General features: G+C 46.6%; 1 protein-coding gene across 2 annotated transcripts; it reads right to left on the reverse strand.

Moving 5' to 3' along the window:
• Positions 1-413: 413 nt before the first annotated feature.
• Positions 414-18,347, reverse strand: PSMB7 (proteasome 20S subunit beta 7). Of its 2 annotated transcripts, XM_039730613.1 has the most exons (8): positions 18,196-18,347; positions 17,964-18,057; positions 17,757-17,854; positions 17,348-17,488; positions 16,703-16,818; positions 10,590-10,648; positions 1,017-1,168; positions 414-571 (listed from the first exon to the last, which is right to left on the reverse strand). In XM_039730613.1, the coding sequence occupies exons 1-8, from the start codon at positions 18,255-18,257 to the stop codon at positions 460-462; spliced, it is 834 nt and encodes a 277-aa protein (XP_039586547.1). In that variant the 5' UTR covers positions 18,258-18,347; the 3' UTR covers positions 414-459. The 2 variants fall into 2 exon arrangements, with proteins under 2 accessions (XP_039586547.1, XP_039586548.1); XM_039730614.1 differs by lacking the exons at positions 414-571; positions 1,017-1,168 and adding an exon at positions 3,568-5,321.
• Between the last annotated feature and the right edge of the window lie 1,958 nt (positions 18,348-20,305).

Consider the following 20,305-nt stretch of genomic DNA (forward strand, 5'->3'; position numbering starts at 1 on the left):
GGAGGTGAATAACAAGACACTCAGATTGAAATGATGCTGGATCTGCCCTGTCTACAGCAAACAGGGAAGCAGCAACATCAACCTCCCCTGATGAGCAGGGATGCCCTGCAGTGAGCAGGAGGGCAGTGTCTGCTGGAGGGGGCAGGGGCAATTCAGAACCACCAATGCTCACTGTTTTCTACATTCTGTTACATCAAAACTTAGCAAAGGCAGAGCAGTGTTACTCCTGCTGTTTTGCTCCTGGAGTGAGGTAACACAGCAGCTCCTTTTGTGCCCCAGTGCCAGTGGGGCCTGGAGGGGAGCACAGCTCTCACCTGCTCATTCCCCTTGGGCTCAGCCCCCAGGGCTGCTCAAGCCTCACCTGCTCTAAAGGAGGAAGGGAGAAGCAGCAGCACCAGGTACAGACACACAGAGATTGGGCAGAGCCTCTTTATTCTGCTCTCAGAGCACCCCCAGGGCTCAGGATGTGTCCATGGTCTGCACGGTCTCATCCACCACCTCGAGCTCCAGGTGTGCCACATTCTCTGTGAGAACAGCAGTTGTTCCTTTTTCACACTTGTACCTACCAAACCTAGAAAAGAAATGGGGGAAAATTAGTCTGGAAGATGGTACAGAGAAAAACTTGCATTTAAAATTTTAGAACTGATCAGCTTTAGACATTTCCTGTAAAAGTCCAAAGTAAAGAAACTCTGCTTTCTGCAAAATCTGTACAGAGTTTCAGATAAACCAGCAACTGCACGAAACTCTTCACAAAACCACTGCCATGTATGGAAAGGTTTTTATTGAAATTGGAGGGCTCTCAGAGTGGGGAGGGACATTTGTGCTAAAAACCAAAGAACAAGCAATTTACTTATGTTTTGCAACTCTAGAGTTATTCTACCACTGTATCAGCCTCTGTTCAGCTGCTTTCTGTTTAGCTAAAGTCCTGCAGATGGGGGAACACTGCCAGAGCTGGGAATGGCTGCAAACAGGCCCTGCCAGGCAGAGCAGGCCCCACGGGAGCCAGGCTCACTCACCTGTCCCCCTTCCTGTTGGCCACGTCGTAGGGCCGCAGGAAGTCCAGCCGGCTCTTGCTGATGACGCAGACGTCGACGTTGCTGCCCGAGCCCAGGTCGTTGTAGATGCCGGCCGCGATGGCGTCGCGCACCAGCTGCTTGGCCTCCTCCTCCTGCAAGGCACAAAGCTTTCGCTGCCCAGGGTGCCCTTCCCAGCACTGCCCTGTGCTTGGACAGTCAATGGCACAGCAAACCCTGCAGTCACCCGCAGCCAGAGGGCTGGGGTGGGGACGGCTGTACCACCAAGTGCAGCTGAAGAGGAACGTGCACACAGAGGTGGGGACTGCTCAGCTCTGCTCAGCTCACCCAGCAGATCCTGCTGGAATGCTCAGGCTCCCAGGCTCACTCCTCATTGCTTTGCTGCTATTTCACACCTTGGCACAATCCTCTGCCACCAGACACCAGAACAAGAGATGGGGTCAGCGCTGAGTTTTGTAAATGCAGCTTTTTCCAGCGTGCCTCATTCTCAGCCTGTGTGTGCCAGGACCTGCCCCGTGCCAGCAGCAGTGCCAGCAGCAGCAGCCCCACTGCAGCTGCTCCAGCCCCGAGCCAAAAATTAGCTCAGCTCCCACCTGCCTGCCCCAGGCCTGCCCTGCTGCCCCTCTGGGCAGTGGGAATGACAGAATTCCTGTGCCAACAGCCATGGCAGTAGGGCACAGCCTCCACTGAACTACAGAAATAGCAGCAATTCTTACTTCACTCCCACTTTTACAACTATTACTCCTTATAAAAAATAATAAATTGAATTACACTTCCTACCAAGCCGACTAGAACAATACAGCCATGCTGCAAAAATAATTCCTGCACCTTTCCTTCAGTGTTTTGGGCAATAAAATCCTGATAAGCAAGTAATTCCTCACTTAACTGACATAAGACTGTCAATGATTTGTTGCAGACTAAGGTTATTTTAGTACTACAGTGAAAGTAAATAAACTAAAGAAATATGTGTGGATCTGTTTTAAGAACAAAGTGGTAGCAAAAGCAGAGTAATTTTAAGCTAGATAAGTGTTATGTGTATAAAAGCAGCTTAAGAAAACTACAGCACATAGGTGGAGTTTGTTCCACTCTTCTTTTAATTTCATTTTTTAAGTCAACACTGCAAACCTCACAGACTCCTCTAATTTAAATCTGATTTGTTTTAAAGATGTACTCTATCACCCTACTGTTATCAGAACAGTTAAAAAATACCCAATAAAGTGCAGTTGGAAGAGCTGAGCTGAGGCAGCCACTGCAGAGAGCCCAGGCTGTAACCTCAGCTCCTTCACTGACACAGTGCAGCTCAGTCTCTGAACATGGAATAATTGTCATTAGAAAAGCCTGCCTCAGTGCTGCTTCCTGCTCCTCTTCTGACAATTTACAGAGCTGAACAGAACAGCCACAAGAAAAAGCCCAAGTATTCCTCACAGAGATCCTGCACGGAGTTCAGCAAGGACTGCTACTGACACTCACAAAATAAGGGCTTAGCAGCAAAGTGCTGACACAGTCTCAAGTACAGGGCCCTCAATGAGTCACTATAATAATTAATCTTAAAAAACCCTAAAAGTTCAGAGTATATAAAAGGAGCACTTCCTGCTTTATGGTTGCAAAGACCAAGCTAACTGGGAATATCCTCCTCTGGGGCCCCCAGGGCTCCTTAAACGAGATTACAGCTGCGTGATGAAGGGCACGGCGAGGCAGCAGTGACAGGCAGCACTTTATGGAGCGATCTGTCTGTGCCCATCACAGCCCACAATGTGTCCCTGGGCCCCCATGTGCAGCTCCCTTCACCTGCTGTGACAAACGGCAGCGCCTGGAGGCGCGGCTGGAGCGGTCAGCGCGGGCTGGGGGCCTGGGCTTCATTACCCTGCCCACAGCACCAGGCTAAAATAAATAACTCAGCACGGAAGGCTAATCTGAAACACCGTTTGATAAATTATTTATAACACAGACAATTGTCTGCATTTAATATTGGCGCTACTGGTAGCGTCCTTAAAAGATGATTTATGTGTTGTAATGCCATTAAGCTTTATATGGGCCCACTGCTGGCTGTAAAGTCTGCTGAGATTTAGAGAATGAGTTTTAAACTGTCACTGCAACATCATAGTAGATAGAGGCTGTATTAAATCTTTACTTTAAACCTGTTATCTGGAGAGTTGCAGTTTGCAGACACTCAGAGCTGATGGATTGCCTCTCACAGCTGCTGTGCCACGAGTCCCAAACAGCACCAAGCAGCAACTTTTACACATTATTCTTGTATATGACTTGGATCAACTTTCTCTTCTCACTTAAGCAATTTCCAAATTTCAAGTACTACTGAAGGAAAAAAGAAACTTTCCTACAGGAGATGAGGCTACTTCTACATTGTATCAATACTGTCTTCACTAATGACCTGTAAACAATTTTATCATGCTCCAGCAGCAAAGGGAGCAGCTGGAATGGCTTTGTGAACACGATTTCCTCACATTTTGTAACTTCACAAGCCAATCAAACAGAATATGTCTTTTCCAGATTTTAAAACTTTAGATACTCCTGATTTTTTTTTTTCATACCAAAATAAAATTAATGCCCGCTGCAGATCAGCAGGATGGTGATAGAGATGCAATACATAATGCAGTTCTCCAAAGCAATTCTTAGGAAGATTTGAAATGCAATGCACAATCAGTACAACATCAACATAAACAAGTATTTTTGTAAGAATAAACAAATGCAAATACTTATCATAATAGCCTTTTACAACGAGATTTGTTCAAATGCTATCATAAAGAAAGCTGATACTACTTAAAATGAGAATCTCCAAGACTTATATGGGAAGAGAAGGGAAGAAAAAAAAAATCAGAAGCTTCAGGAAGGACAATGGCAACAAAAAATAAATCGATAAAGGAGTGTTGGAATTTGGGGGTAGAAAGCAATCCTCTTGAAGGACACAGGCACCTACAGGAGCATAATTAGAGTCTGGGAGAGAACCAGCAGTGCACGGGAGTGAGGGGCTGGGGGGAGATCAGTCTGACCTGGAAGAGATGCTGAAGTCTGCTCCAAGTCCAAAGAGAACAAACCTGAGAAGCAAAGGACTTTCTGTTTCTTGTAAGGGGAGGCTGGAAGGCTCCAGCAGCAAGAATAGATTTGGTTTGGCTGTCAGGAAAGGGGCTGGCATGTGTCATTTAAACCACTCAGGTTTAACAAATCGCCCCCCAAAAAAGAGCATTTCCAGTGCTGCCTTAGAATAAGGAATGACACAACTTGTCTCTCTTAAAAAAAATGTTAAATTAAACCTATGTGTTTTATGTTTGGATTCTTTGTGACTGAAGTGTCAGTAAATGTTTATTTTTCTAACCATCCTCTGCTAAGAACTTTCAGATAAACTGCTCAGTAGTCCCCAGTAATTATTCTGAGATAACAGTTCTTCCCCGTTCAGAGGAAGCTGCCTCGTCCCCACCCCCTCTCTGATATCATACACCACCAGTATAATAAACCACGTTAATATTTCATACCAGGGTGAAATATGCTGGAGTATCAATTCAACATCTGCTGTCTTTAGGGTACTGGCGTCCCGCAGAGACACTTTCAATTTGTAATTGAGTTCTATACTGAATTAATCAGCAGTTTATCTTTTTTAGTAAAATAACGTCTTCCCCACTAACCTGGATTTACATTAACAATTTATGCCAAATTACCTGCCAAGACAAGAAACTTATATGATTCGGAACTACTCCTCAATAACATGAGCTGCTGTGTGTCATTCCCTGCACGGGGATTAGTACAATCCATATTTCCAATGCCACAGAATTAAATTACAAGCTCTTCTCACAACGATGGGATTTCTTTTAACACTATTCCCATTCTCTGAACTAAGAATGATTACAAAAACTCATTCAATCCATCACTTAGTAAAGTTCATGGGTTTTTAGGGAACTGATTCTCAAAATGGGAACTGCTTAACAGCACCAGAGCTGTAATTCCTGCCTGGCTGCAGCTCCTCCTCTGGCCCCTCTGTGCTGCTCTGCAGTAACACAGTGACCCTCAGCCACCCAGATATGCAAACCCTGCAAAAGAGTACAGTTAAAGTTACTTTATGTTACTGCATATAAAAAATTAATATCAAGCAATAACACGTCTGCCTTCAAATAAAGCAAACTGCCCATCTGACCATTGCTTTACCTCTGACAAAAGGATGGAAGGGAATGAAGGTCAATGTTTTATTTGGAAAAGAGGCCTTGGGCCCTCTGGTAATATATCCTTCCTAATACACAAAATGCTCCATAAAGCCAGGCTGGCTCCCTCCTCCTCCTCCTCCCTCCCAGCAATTGCCCTCAGCCCCGCCGGCCTCGCTGCGGGAGCAGCGCTCGGGCTTCGTGCCATGTGAAATATCTTCCAGTACATTTTGCCTGTGTTCTGCAGTTATGGGAGATATACAAACTGGAACAATTTAAACTGGAACACCTGCTCCTGAGAAATGCATCAAAAATAATTACCTGTCCTCCCCCTACCCTGTGCAGTGAAATGATCTCTTAACACAGAGCCCTGCTTCTGGCCAGCTTGTCGGCATTATTACGGACAAAGTTTAAGTGTTACTTTCATAAAGGTGAAGAAATTGTTGCTCTTTGACATGCAGCAAGGCCCAATTTACACAAAGGTAACATTTATTTCCCTTGATACAGTCTGCAATCAGCAAACAGGAAGGCAGCACTGCCGGGTATCTCTGGGATCTCAGACTAGTGCTGCCAGCAGTGTCCCACCGACCTCAGGACACAAACCAGGCTTTCTTTCCTCAGAAAGCACCCCACAAAACACCTCTCCTGCAATCCCAGCCACGCCAGAGCACACCTAGCTGGCACATTCCAAATCAGCCCAGATTTCCTGTTTAACACGAGTTCCACAAAGGGAATCGATCCACGGCACAGTTCTGTGAAAGATGATGAAAACAGTACAAACTGTCCAACGTGTCAGGCAGGAGCCAGGCTGCCACAGGATAATTGTGATCTAACCTAAGAATAAGAAACAGGTATGATAAGCCTTTATTTTCTGGCTGACTGTATGCACTAAGACCTGATATTTACCCATGGAAATCCCTGTCTCCAGGAGACACGAACACAGCTATGTCAGGAAAGCTGAAAACTGCAGTGCCACAAGCTCTGGCAGCAAGGAGTGAAGATATGCCACTAACAGCCTCAGTTGCTGTCACTGGATAATGAAATACACAGGCACAGAAACACAAAGTCCTGATTTTTGCTCACCAAGTCAGGTTTTGTCTCATCTCCCCCCACCCCCATTTACTTAATTCCATGTTTGACACCAACAGGGGTTCAAGTATCTCAGGCAGGCTCTGCAGCCCAGCTCCCCCAGTCTGGCTTGATGTGCATTGTCTGCTGCCAGAGCGGAGCCCAAGCCCTCGCAGCGAGCGGTGACCGTGCCGAGTCATTAGAGCTGCCACACCTGAGCCCGGGGCTGATCACCATCGCTAATGAGCGGGCTCGGCTGCAGCCTGTCACTGCTCCCGCCCCTCTCCCGGCACCAGCACCAACGAGACAACTATTGCTGAGCCGCAGAGACTTTTGACAGATCCCAAAAATAGCTCAGCATTGTTGTCAGTACTTCATAAACAAAAATAATTCTACCCTATTGAGGGACAGTAGGAAATGTGAGCACAGGAACATTTGAAGGATCTTTGTGTCAGCTGCTTAAAAATGGAAGAAAGTTACATGTTTTCATAAGATTTTGTAGTGTGCCTGATGCATTTTTTACTGAAATAAGAGGTGCACAGCAAAAGCTGCATTCAGGCTACTTTGCATTTCGATACTGCAAGGATCCCAGAGCACATGGAGCGTCCTGAGGAAAGCGCTCTCCGTTCCTCAGCTGCTTCACTTACGGATCAGGGGCTGCTCAGAAGTGCCTCACAAACCACTGCTCCCAAACCTGCCTGCCAAAGTGCTCACCAGATGGCTCCCAGCCCGTGTGGGTGCCACCAAACAGGTGAGGCACTGCAGAGCAGTCACTGGGGACAGCAGGGGACAGCAAGCTGCAGGTTTTGGGACAGCACAGCTGCTGCAGCACCGAGTGCTCCATGTGCAACACACTCACAACAGTCCTCTCTTATTCATCTTTCTTACCCTCCAGGGTATTTTTGTTTTTATTCAGTACCAGTTCATTTCCTGCCACACTTAAGAAATGGTACAATAAATGACTGTAAATATAATCTCACACATTTGTGGTGATCTATCCTAGAAATAATTATTGAGTATCTGCCAGACTATCTCTTATCTCCTGTCTTTCACTTGTTCTGCTCCTGAACTCACAACTCCAAGATTTACTTCCTTTTCCTCCAAAAGTTCTGTTTTCTGTAGCTTCTGATTCTCTTCCTTTTGGAGCCTCTTTTTACTAAACCTGGCTGTTTTGATGAAATTCAGAAAAGAAATTAAGTTACAAGCAGCCTTTCCTTGCTTAAACAAGAAGTCTACAACATAGCCCCACTGAGCATCAAGTAATTCTACAGACAAAATGCTTCTACTTTTCAAACACTAGAAATCAAATACCAGAAGAAAATATATCCCCCTCCCCATCTCCTGAGGAATTCAACCACCACAGGATATATAAACCCAGAATTCCAGCATTTAATACTGTAGACATTTTTTTTCCCAGCTCACAATGCTTTCCATATCCACTGACTCAAAGTATTTCCCTGCTATTGTTTAACACCAGAAGGCACAAATGCATTTACAAAATGACTGCAAGGTTTAAAACTAGTGGTGACTCTATTGGAAGAAAAATTGGCTACAATGAAAGATCTAAGCTGGAAACATTCCATTAGATGTGCTGCTCTTCCACTTACGTTTTTTAAAGTAGATCTATAGCTGCCCACATGACAGATTAATATTGTTCCACGGTAGTTAGGTGCTTGGCGTTACATTTTTGAAGCATCTAGAGGCCTTCAGGGCTGAAAGTGTTCCCATCCTCAGCGATCTCTAATGGTTCCTCTGGAGGCCAGCACTCCTTCCCCAGCAGCCCTGCCTCCATCAATCAGGCTGCACAAGTGGCACTCGGGGACGTCACCATCCATCTCCACAGCCCCCTGAAGGACCCCGGCTAAGGATCCTCTCCCAGCACTGCAGCCAGGGAAGGACCATCACAGCTGGCACTGATAAAGCATGTGCTGCTTAAATCTGAAGACACACTAAGTCTATGGAAAAAAACACATCCTGCTGGTGTTAGCATGCCTCAGGCACTGGGAGAAGCTTCAGCAACTCATCTTCAAAAGGCAGAGAGCCAGGGCTCTAGAAACCTGCAAAAATTGGCTAAGCCTGCAGTCTTTTTTTATTTTATTATTTTTTTATTTTTTTTAGTTGAGCATCTTCAAAGTCTACGATTCTAACTGTAGGGCACAGCAGCTGCCACTGCAGATTTGATCCTCTCAGCTTTTGGCAGCTCTCAACTTGAAATTCTAGCAAAAGAATTTTTCAAGTTGCTATTATTGCCTGTCATGGATTTATAAATATTGTGCACTATCTGCTGTGGCATGGCTCTCCTGGGACACCAGTGCATGCCAAAAGCATAACAGAATGAAAAACAGTTCCTATTCTTCAAATAAATGCTAATTTTTTTAAACTGTGCTCACACGATGCGTTTGGTGATCAGCTTCAATGGTACAGAATATATATCAGAGGCAAAAAAGCTGATTGTCTTTTCCAGTAGTATTCAGCTGCTACTTTCATTAAGCTTGTTTAATTACATTCCAGATGCTAATTTGCAAGTTGATACCAGAGGGTGCAGGACAGTTTGCCTTTGAATCATTTTTCTGTGATGTGATGGTCTTGAAGCACACCACTACCCTCCAGTAGCCCTAGCAAGCTATTCTGACAATTAGTGCAAAAGAAAGGAGCATTGATCTTGACAGAAAAATAATAATTTTCTACCAATTTTTTTAAATGACTCTCCAGCAATTTTATCTTCATTGCCATTTCATACCCAGTTTTATGTAAAATATACATAGCATATTTCAGATTTAATCTGGATTCATTTCAATAGAAATATTTGTTATTTTATTAATTTATTTTTTAAAAAACCCCACATCTGACTTAGAATGTAAATATAAACTCACAGCCATAACAGAATATGAGAAGTGTTTAAGAGTACCATTGAGCTTCATCACATGAAACTTTGCTGGTTTGATTAATACAATTCCTGAACTGTTATTAGATAACAGATTAGCCAGGAAAACCAAAGGAAGGGTTAAGGTGCATGCAAGTCTCAAAGATCTAAATATCTATTTCAACAAATTGGTAGGCTGCATTTCTACATGCTTGTTATAAGTGACTATCTGCTGCCACTTATGGTTGTATGTGAAGACAGTTTAATGAGGATGACCTTTCTAAATAGGAAAATTTAGAGATTTACCAGTTTTTGGTGCCTTTTTCGGCTGCTCTTACACAAGAAATGACTTAAAATCCAAGCCTGAAAGCTAGCTGAGAATAAATGGAAACCTGAGCTGCACAGCACAGCTCTTTGCCACTTGTGTCTTGGAAAGAGGACTGTAGTGCTGGAGCTGCTGCTTCCAGGGATGTGCAGCCCGTGTTTGGAGAGGATGGCACACGTGCCAAGTGCACGGGCACACAGCAGGCTGGAAAAGAGCCTCTCATTCTTACAGCAGCACGAGGGACGGGGAAAAACAGAGTCTTCCTCTCTCTCTCGTGGCTCTATCAGCCATCTGGTGTGAGGATCCTTCCCACAGACACTTGGGAGCCCGTTAAACAAATTCCACTATTTCTGAGAACAATTGTAAATATATGTGAGGCCAACAGTCCAGCATCTTCAGATGCTGCCCAAATCACAGCAATCCTGATCCCAGTGTGTCCCCAGCTGTGCACACCTACAGCTCTTGCTCAGGTACTGACAGGAGGAGGGGCAGGGACAGCTGGAAAACTGCTTTTTACTAATGCTGAGGCAATTAACTAACAGCAAACTTCTCAAAACAAGGTGGGGCAGCTGACTGCTTTTTAAAAAATCTGCTGGAATTGCACACTGTGATGTGTCAGGAGCTGTACCAAGGTACAAGAGATCATCTCACATTTCAAACTTCATTTACCAGTTTTGTAGAGAGGAACTGTGGATTTATGGGACCATCACCTGAAACTACAGTGCACTTCATGGGGAGGAAATGACCCACAGCAGCTGCATTACAAAAATGAGGGCTGAAAAATCTGAAGACTTTTAGTTGCATTCTCTTTTCAAGACTGAGAGAAAAGGACAGAGGAACAGAAAACCAAAAATATTGACTGTGCAATGGCTGGTAAATTGCTAAGTAAACTATAACCAGTAAGCTGAATGTTTTTAAAGTCTTCACCTACATTCAAATTGCACATCTCCCCACACATTAATACAGCTTTTTGCATATTTATTTATTTTACCCATCAATTTTAACAGCTTTGCAGTAAGCTGATCTTTGTATATTTTAAGTGCAGCAAAACAGAGCATACTTACCTTTTTTAGAGTTTCAAGCCTCCTAAATTCTTACGATGTGAGGATTGCTGAGAGAAGGAACACTGAGGTTTAAAGCCCAGGACTTACCTCCATGTCGGGTTTGTATTTATCTTCAAACACTGCCATGGCCGCGAGCGATCCAGAACCTGTGTGACAACACAGCACACCCTTCAGCCAGTGCATTTAGCTATGCAAGTTTTTAGAGAAAAACACAGTACATCTCATCAGCACACACCAAGCTGAAGCCCAGCACAGCTTCCTCTGCTCTGTCCAGTGTCTACACTAAGCCAGAACCCGATTTCATCCTGGGGGCACAGCTTGTGGGCACAGACTCAGCACAGGCCCATCCTGACAGCCTTTCCTTCTTAGCATCTTGAACATAAGCTACAAAAACGAGGCTAGAAACAGAGAGTTAAGGGAATGCCACAGTTTGCAGTCCCTGCTCCTCCATCCCTCCCACCCCTCTTCCATCCACTCCAACCCTGGGGATGAGCAGCCCAGCAGTGAGAACAGGGCAGGGGGCTGCAGTTAAACAGTTAATTGTGCTCCTGCTCTGTGCCATTATCTTTACAATCATGAACAATTCCAGCTGAACAAAGTGCCACAGACAGACCCACGAGCTGAACGTTCCTCTCCAGAAAGGAGGAAGTACAGGTGCAGTGATGGAACAGGAGCCTTCTCTGCCCAAAGCACTGTGATTGCAGGGTTATAAATGTGCTTTTGTGAATTAACACAGAAAGCAGGATGGTTCTATCTGAAACTGTAAACTTGCTTTGTTCAGGAAGAGTGAGCCTTCAGGAAGATTTTCTTGTCTGTCGGTGGCCCTACCCATATTTCAGAGAGCACTACTTTTGGGGAGTGAATAAAGTTACCTGCAATTTTTTACTCCAATTAGAAGATTTTTTGGCATTTATTACTTTTTAACTTGTTTTGCATAGTGCTATCTGTTTAGCTGGGTCACAGAGAAAGCCATATTTCCCATTTAAAATGATTTGTGTATATCGCTTGACCACCTCAATGGTTTAGTGAAAGCAAAAGGCAGCGATTAAACAGTTTCAAATGAGGTGTCCTGCTGATTTTATCAAGTCTGCTGAATGTATAATGAAAAAGGAGAAGCTGACAGTGACACTGTTGAGAAAATACAGACTACCTTAGCTGAACCATTTAAGGAGGTCCAATTATAGATCAAATTTAAAGGGTTGAAACAGCAGATTTACAGACACAAATCAATGAACATGGTAATCCTGATGAATATGACAGATATTCCTGTTACAGAATATTGCTGTGGTTGAGGATCATTACCTTTACAGTACCAAATACATCACATCTAAAAGCAGTAGGACACTCTAAGTATGCACTTGTATTGCTGGCAATGACTATTCATTTACACTTTGCAGCAATACACAACTCCATTTTTTAAATGCTGAAACTGAGAATAAAGATTTTTAAGCAACTAATAGCAAAACTGAACTGCTGATGCAAACAGCTGATAGCACAGAACAAACCACAAATAAAAGGAATTTTACTGACCCTTCAAACAAGGTCAAAATAAAGCAGGTGCCAAAACAAATAAAGGAACCTGAACAATAAAACAATAATTCTTCTGGAATTATATAGGAATATTTCTAATGAGAGAGGGAAAAAAAAATTTGGGCTATGGTCTCAAACTGAACCCACATTCTTGCTACTCCCAAATGAAGGCTGACCATGAGCTGAGTGGGAAGCCTCAAAGCTGGAAAACAACCCCATTCCTGGGGAAAGGGACTAGAAAAAGAGCAAAAAGAAAGTATAAAATGTAATATCTGACCAAAATTACTACATCAGCTATTTAGTTGGGGAAAAGTGATCTTAAAACTCCTAGTGACAAATAAAAAATTATCAATAACACAATCGCATATGTGGCTCGTGCTGAATTCCTCCAACTCCTTTTAAAAAGAAGTTCCCAAAAGAACTATGAGCAGGAAATCAGTAACTTAAAAGACAAAAAACAGGAAAGGGAAAAAGGCAGGGGAAATTTTATGTTACAGTACATGAAATCCTTTATACATAAAGAATTACACTTAATTATTTATCTCACTGTGTTACCAAGACAAAAATAAATGCCAAATCCACTATCAACCTTAAATAAATAAATCCAGACAATCCTATAATGTAAATTTTCAAAGAGTTGTTTAAAGTCTTAACTTAATTAAACCTACATGTAGACATTTACATCTGAAAACCAAGATTCTAAGGAGGAGGCTGGAAAAGCTGAAAAGACTCGCTTCATTTTTTCTCTAGTGCTTAGAAATCCTAAACAATCTTACATTTAAAATTTCCCTCAGTGAAAGCCTCCCAGCACAGCTAAGCATTCTCTGAAAGAACAGAATTCCCTGATCTTACACAGCACAATGAAAATTCTTTACTCTTCCCAGCATCAGATGAAAGCCCTGTGTTTTCAGAAACACCAGTGCATGCACACGTGTGAGTGTCTCCATCAGTGTCCATCCCACCGTGCCCACCTCCCTCCCTATCTCTGTCCCACTGTGCCACCTCCCTGTCCCTGGGTCACCTCCCTGGCCTGGGTCACCTCCCTGTCCCTGGGTCACCTCCCTGGCCCTGCCCAGCCCCGCTCTCCTTCCACCCAGCCCCACAATGCTCCAGCCACTCCAGCTGCCTCCTGAAAGCTGCATTGTGACAGCAGAGCGGGCAATAAAACTGGGAACTTAAGTAAACACTGCAAGCACGGCTTTCTTATTGCTGCTCCTATAAAACCACAGAAAACTTGGATATTAAGGGTCTATGGAGAACTTGTTTGTGTGTGGGGAAACAGCTGCTCTCCTGCCCGTGCACCCGGTGCCCACCAATAACTCATTTTTAACAAGCATGCTTTGCCTTTATGCAGAAACGAGCCTCACAATTCCCAAACATAAAGTCTGCAGAAGGATAAAATCCAAACACAGCACAACACCATCCGTTACCTTGGGAGGGACTCCCCACCTCATGCACAAGTAGCTGATTTCAGTCACTACCAGTTCAGATTCGGCAGCAGTTCAACCTCAAATCCATTAAAACTCCAGGAAAGCCAAGTGATAATGTGTCATTCAATAATGTCTTTACCTGAGCTCAAAGCAGCACCACACCAGGTATTTATCTTAGGTAACATTTCAAACTAAGCTCTGCAGAAGTAGGAAATTTTCTTTGCTGGATTTATTTTTTCCATATGTTTAAAGTTGATGTCTCTTCTGTATGTGAGCAATAGGACTAATTAAAACAAAGGATAATTAGCAAAGTCATAATTTATTAATCATAATTATTCAGGAAAAAACCCTTTCAGATCTTGAAAACCTGCTATCTATGCTTACACTTAACATGAAGTAAAAAATGCCATCTCAACTCCAAAGAATTTACTTTGCATATATTTTCAGTAAGCTACTTCAGAACCAAATATTCAGGAAGCATTAATCTAATATCTACATACATTAAAATATTGACTGCAAATTCTATAGGACTATGGAAGCTGAACTACTCTGAGGCAAATGCTTTTCTATGAACCAGGTGAGTTATGGAACAGTAAGAGAATTTACTTCTTTAAGTAACACTGGTCATTTCCTGAATTTTCTCAACCAAGGTGTTAAATTTTCTGCATGCAACTGTAACAAACTGACTTTAAAAATACCATCTGGTCTTCACTCGAGCAGTTGTACCACTTCAGTACTGATTTAAAGTGAAAGATTATTGTTGATATATAGCAAAAAAGTGCAGCTCAGTAATTTTCGCTGTGAATTAAAACTGCAGGAGCTTTTCTAAAGCAGAAGCACTGGATCTTTTCAGCAGAACCCTCCCTGCAGACAAGCTCTCCTTGCCGGGTACAGCCATCTCCTCACCCGAGGACCTGTTTGCTGCCACACCAGAGGATGTGCTGAGCTTTGGAGCAACATTTAGCACTTGCTCATCCATCACTGCCAAGGCTCCCTGACAGGGCAGTTACTCACAGGCTCTCATTGTTATTCAATGTGCTGCTCATCCCAGGTCCGGATCCCGATCTCGGACCGGGATCATTTTTCAGCCTGGCTCCTGGCTGGGGCTGGCTCCCAGCAGTGGGAGTTCTTGCTCTGCAGCACGACACTGCCACTGCACTCAAGAGCTGATTGATGAATATGAAGCACCACTGGCACCAGGGGAGCAGCTCCAGCCACCAGAGACTCCTGAGCGCTCCGCCTGCTTCCGAAAGCCCAACCGCACTCTTCAAGTGCTTTAATTGTATGCATGCATTTCATTATAAGCCTTGGCCAGAAGCTCTCCTAGACAAGCCAAGCAATCAGACAATCTTGCATCGTTTGCTGAAATCCAATTTTGTCCTTGGTCAGCATAAACAGTTTAATTTGATGTTCTCACTCCTGAGTAAGCACTGTGTACCTTTAAAAATCTCTCCTGCAAGGCAGGACACCACTGTTCATCCACACAGACCAGCACACCAAAATAAAACTCAACTTCTCCACCACCCTTCCTATTTAATACTGAATTTGCAGAAGTTAACTGGCCAAACACACCTCCCCTGATTTAATAAACTGCCTTTCGAACATTCGGGATAAAATGCCCCAAAAAACAATAGATTAATCTAAGTAAGACTGAAATACATTTCCAACTGCTATCTTAAATTTGACTTTTCATAGTTTTTCTGCTGTCTCAATTCTATCTTTCACCTATATGCATTAGCTAATTTTTTTACTAAAACAGATGCTGGTCACTGGAGGGAGTGTCAGTGCACCAGGGCTGGGAGGGTGAAGGACTGATGCTGAGGAGGGCTTTGTCTGGCAGCGCGGCCAAAAAGAATCTGTGGGCACCACACACCGGGTACTGCCCAGAGCAAAGCCAAGTTCAAGCCATGGAACGTAACCCTCTGATATTCCACTTCCCCCTCGTCTGAACTTAGCTCTGCCAGCATGCTAGTTTTGTGAAGGGAAAGAGGAGCTGCCAGGATTTTCCCGACAGGCCGCAGGAAATCCAGCATGTGCGGAGAGGAGAGGAGAGCGGCTCCCACAGCCCCGTTCGATTCCTGACAGGCCGCGTTTTAAAGCTTTTAAAACGGAGGCAGGAAATCCAGCATGTGCGGAGAGGAGAGCGGCTCCCGTGGCCCCGTTCGGGCCGGTTCCGCTGCTCTCCCAGCCCCGTTCGGGCCGGTTCCGCTGGAGAGCGGCTCCCACAGCCCCGTTCGGGCCGGTTCCATGGCCATGTCAGCCCCGTTCGGGCCGGTTCCGCGGTACCTCAGCCCCGTTCGGGCCGGTTCCGCTGCTCTCCCAGCCCCGTTCGGGCCGGTTCCGCGGTACCTCAGCCCCGCTCGGGCCGGTTCCGCGGTACCTCAGCCCCGCTCGGGCCGGTTCCGCGGTACCTCAGCCCCGCTCGGGCCGGTTCCGCGGTACCTCAGCCCCGTTCGGGCCGGTTCCGCGGTTCCTCAGCCCCGTTCGGGCCGGTTCCGCTGCTCTCCCAGCCCCGTTCGGGCCGGTTCCGCGGCCCCTCAGAGCCCACAGCCCCGCGATGACGTCACGCGCGCCAAGGCCGTGCCCGGCCCGCTGGCGCCACCCAGCGGCCGCGCGCCGCCGCAGCGCCCGGCCCCGCTAATTGCGGGCGCTAATGAACCCGGCCTGCCTGCACGCTAATGAACCCCGGCACCGGGACAGCAGGAGCACAGGAACCTCCGCCACCTCCCGAGCTGGTGTTTCAGCCAAAGATGCCGGCCAGCAACAGAAAACATTACTGAGAATCCATAAACGTGTGTTTTCCCACCACAGAAGCAGCATAAATGCTGCACCAGGCACAGGGTCACTGATGTTCTGACCTGATACACTTTGTTTTCAGATCAGTTCTCTGATACATTTATTTGAACTTTCCCTTACACTTCCACAGCTCTACCAAACATAAGCTTCCCTCTAAAATAACCCAACCTCCCAAACAATACACAAGTTCCCCAAGCGAGATTTGTACGAACCACGAGTCAGGACAATCTGAAAATCAAGCTTCTGAGGCATCTTTTTCTTTTTTTTCAGCAAGATTTTGGGAATCCCACAATTCCTGTGCTTTAAGGTGTGTAGCACACAGAGCAGCGTTCCCAAAATCAGTTTTCTGGCGGGTGAGTTTTAGCCCGGCCCGTGTCTGTGAGCAAACAGAAGCGTGCACCCTTACCCTGGCCGCGAGGCACACGGCCCCAGAGCAGCACTCACCCATGGTGACGTAGGGCAGCTTGTCGGTGGATCCGTGCGGGTGGATGCTGTACAGGTGGGGGCCCGTCACGTCCACGCCGCCCAGCACCAGCGCGGCCCCGATGTAGCCCTGGTACCTGGGGAGGTCTGGCTGTGAGTCGGGGCCCAGGGCCGGCTGGGGCTGCCAGCACAGCGCAGGGCTGGGGCTGCTCCCTGCTGTGCTGAACAGCAGCAAGGCAGCGAGAAACGGACCCACACACGGCTTGCTTCAGTGGCCAGCAGGCTTTCTGAGCCACTGATTCCACTGCAAATCACCCCCAGTTTTATACAAGCCTGCACATGACTCTGCTACTGGTGCAGCCTTCTCACCACAGCAGTGTTCACAGGTGTGGTTATGTATGAAAATAACACCCTTCTGTTTTTGTTGTGTGGTCACTACATAATTCCGTAAAACCCCACAGACTCCATTTCTCTTCCATCTCAGTTAACAAGCCCATGAAGCAAAGAGCAATTATGAAATCTTTCCTGAAGAAACATTTCATAATCGAAATCTTGATATGAAATTGAAATCTTGTTATGAAAGTCAAGCAGGCTGAGGCAGAAGGCTCCTTAAGCACTGTTTGGTGCTTTACCAGCACGGGTGACAAAGCAGAACCCCCCAGTTACCTGAAGAGCATCTGCTTGAGCATTCTGTTGGCAGTGACCACCCGAGGGAGCCGTCCCGTGGACAGGGAGTGCAGCTCCAGGTTGGAGGAGATCAGCTGAGTCGTCATCTCCGTGTCTGCAGCTGTGCCCGCCCCGCAGCAGCTGAGGAAAAGGAGACACAGACCTCAGGCAACCAGCAGGATTTTCTCATTGTAAAGCTGAGGGAATTAAGTCCTCGCACAGGGAACATGAAACAAGAGAGCCTGCTTAAGTGTAAACGGAATACCACGAACCCCCAAGCCTTGCTAATAAAATATCATTTTAAAACAGAGCTTAATATTTGCTCTTAGTAAAGAACGTGGCTAAAAACCCTCAATACCAACATACACAACAAACAATTCACTACCCGACAAAGCACTGCAACACTTACTAGATATTCGGAGAAATGAAGTGTATTTTCGAGCAGTTCTTGTCAGCAACGACCATGCCCTCCGTGGCTCTGGTGTCCGCTCCCAGGACGACGCCATCCTGCAGGGAGGGAGAGTTATCCCCTCGGCCGGGAGCTGCTCGGCAGCCGGGCCCACCGGGCTGACTCAGCAGGCGGCGCCGCCCGGGCCCGGCCCCGCGCCCGCCTCACCTTGAAGATGACGCCGGCGATGGTGGTGCCGGTCTTGCGCGGCGCGGGCACCCGCAGCCCCCTCTGCACCAGCTCGGCCTCCAGCAGCGAGTTCCTGCGGACAGCGGGACGCTGGGCCGGGCGCCACGGGGCCCCGGCCCGGCCCGGCCCCGCGCTCCCCCGCTCCCATGCCCGCTCCCGTCCCGTTCCCGTCCCGTTCCCGGTCCCGTTCCGGTCCCGCTCCCGGCCTCACCGAGCGCAGTTGTCGAAGCTGAAGCCGCCGGCGGGCGCGCGCAGCACCGACACGGCCGCCATGTTCCGCCGGGCACGGGGGGCGCGAGCGCTTCCGGGGCAGCGAAATGGCGGCGGGGCCGCGCGGAGGGAGGGGCGGGGCCTAGAGCCGAGGGGCGGAGCGAGAGCAGAGGGCGGGGCCAAACTGACCCAAACCGACCCGAAACTGACCCAAACCCGACCCCAAAACGACGTGCTCTGTGGCAAATAAAATAAAATAAAATAAAATAAAGACCTCAAAACGACCCAAACCGACCCAAAACGGCGTGCTCTGTGGCAAATTAAAATAAAATTTAAAAAATAAAATAAAATAAAATAAAATAAAATAAAATAAAATAAAATAAAATAAAAATTTAAAAAGCCCATTTTAAAAGTTGCAGGAGTTCTGCTGTACGTCACCAAAATTAATTGAGTGCTTTGTGAGTAAGCTACATCCACCCTCCAGTTTAACTTTTCCTTCAGTGTCCCGAACCTTTAAAGGGATGCTCAAATGTATCTGCAGAGCACAGAACCTCTGGAACATCTGCAGCCAGGATGTGCTTTAAAGCAAGGCAGAGGAGTCAGATTTTTCCCAAGTTCAAACACAGCTGCTTTCTAGATAAGTGCCTGAAATTAAAAACCTTATTGATTAAAAAAAATCAAGTGCCATTTGTTCCAACCATTAAATATTAATTACTTGACACCCTTTCTCTTGCAGGAAAATGACCCCAGGGTCCCCTGTGTCCAAGCAGATCTGCATGTCTGCTCTGTCCCTCCTAATTATTGAGAAATTACTGTTCTCCAGATGACCAACAAAAATGGGGTGGGTGGGCAAAGCTCCTGGGCAATGGCTACTTTTTCCTCCAGTGCTCAAACACACTTGCCAGTGGGAGAGAACAAAAACGGGGAAGAAATCCAAACCCCAGCCTCTCTCTTGCTTGTGCCAGTCTTGCAGGAAAAGCCCCCAGACCAGGCACGAGCACCCCTGAAGACACAGGGAACCTGCGCTCCTCTCCCCTCTGCCAGCCCTTGGCGAGCTGAAATCCCGTGTTCTTGTGCACCAGCAGAGCTGGGAAACTGTCTGAGAGACAGAAAACCCTGCTGCCAGATGCTCTTTTTTCATTCTACCACAGTTGTTTTTCTCTTCACTTGATAAAGTTAAAATAAACAGTCTCTGGGGTGAATTACAGGCATCAAAATTGGATTGGCATGTAAACTGTGGAGCAGTTGGTGGTGGGGAGTCTGGGGAAAAGGAAGCAGCAGGTTTTAGCTAGAGGGGACAACAGCTTTATTTCCCTTTTGGTCCTTGACAACGAAGCAGATGTCCTACAATTATTGTTTTACCTTCCAGAAACGCAGCGCCTTCCCCGTCCCAGGTGCACACAGATGTGCAGGTGCCTCTGCTCCCTGCTCCAGACCTCCCTGGGGCACCCCCAGCTCCACCAGTGCTGGGAAATGCCTGGGAAGGGCTCACACTGATCCCTCAGCTTTCTGATCCCAGCCCCACTCGTGTGACACAGCTGATGGGCTAAAGAATAAAATCTCTGAGCACCTGCCACGGGCTTCTTCACACCTGGTGGGTTTATGGGGCAAAGAGCTGTGCAGAGTGATGGCTGCTGCTGTCCCTGAGCCCTGCAGCACAGCGGGGTGGCAGGAGGTGTCCCGGGCACCCCCTCTGCCCCCGGCACCCCCTCTGCCCCTGGCACCCCCTCTGCCCCTGGCACCCCCTGAGCAGGGCAGGAGGGTGGTGCTGTTCTGACGAACTTGGGGAAGTCAAAAAGTCCAAAAAAAAGGAATAAGCACTGAGGAGGAGTGCCGGGTTCCATTGATTTTTAATGCTCCGGTCCCATCTATAAAGAAGGGCTTGTTGGAATCTGGGAGCACCTCAGAGGGCTGCACGCCTCAGAGCTCACTGAACTTGCTGTGATGAGCTGGACTCAAGCCTGAAAAATGCAAACTTTTCATATTTTTTTAAGCACTCCTGAAATCTGTTTCAAGCCTTAGCAGAGCTGCAGCCCAGGTTTATCATCCTACAAGACATCTGACAGGGAAGTTAAATAGCACTCCAGAAATGTTTTTTAAAACTCGGGATG

Source organism: Passer montanus, unplaced genomic scaffold (genome assembly GCF_014805655.1).
Source record: "Passer montanus isolate IOZ18808 unplaced genomic scaffold, ASM1480565v1 scaffold73, whole genome shotgun sequence".
Classification (NCBI taxonomy): domain Eukaryota; kingdom Metazoa; phylum Chordata; class Aves; order Passeriformes; family Passeridae; genus Passer; species Passer montanus.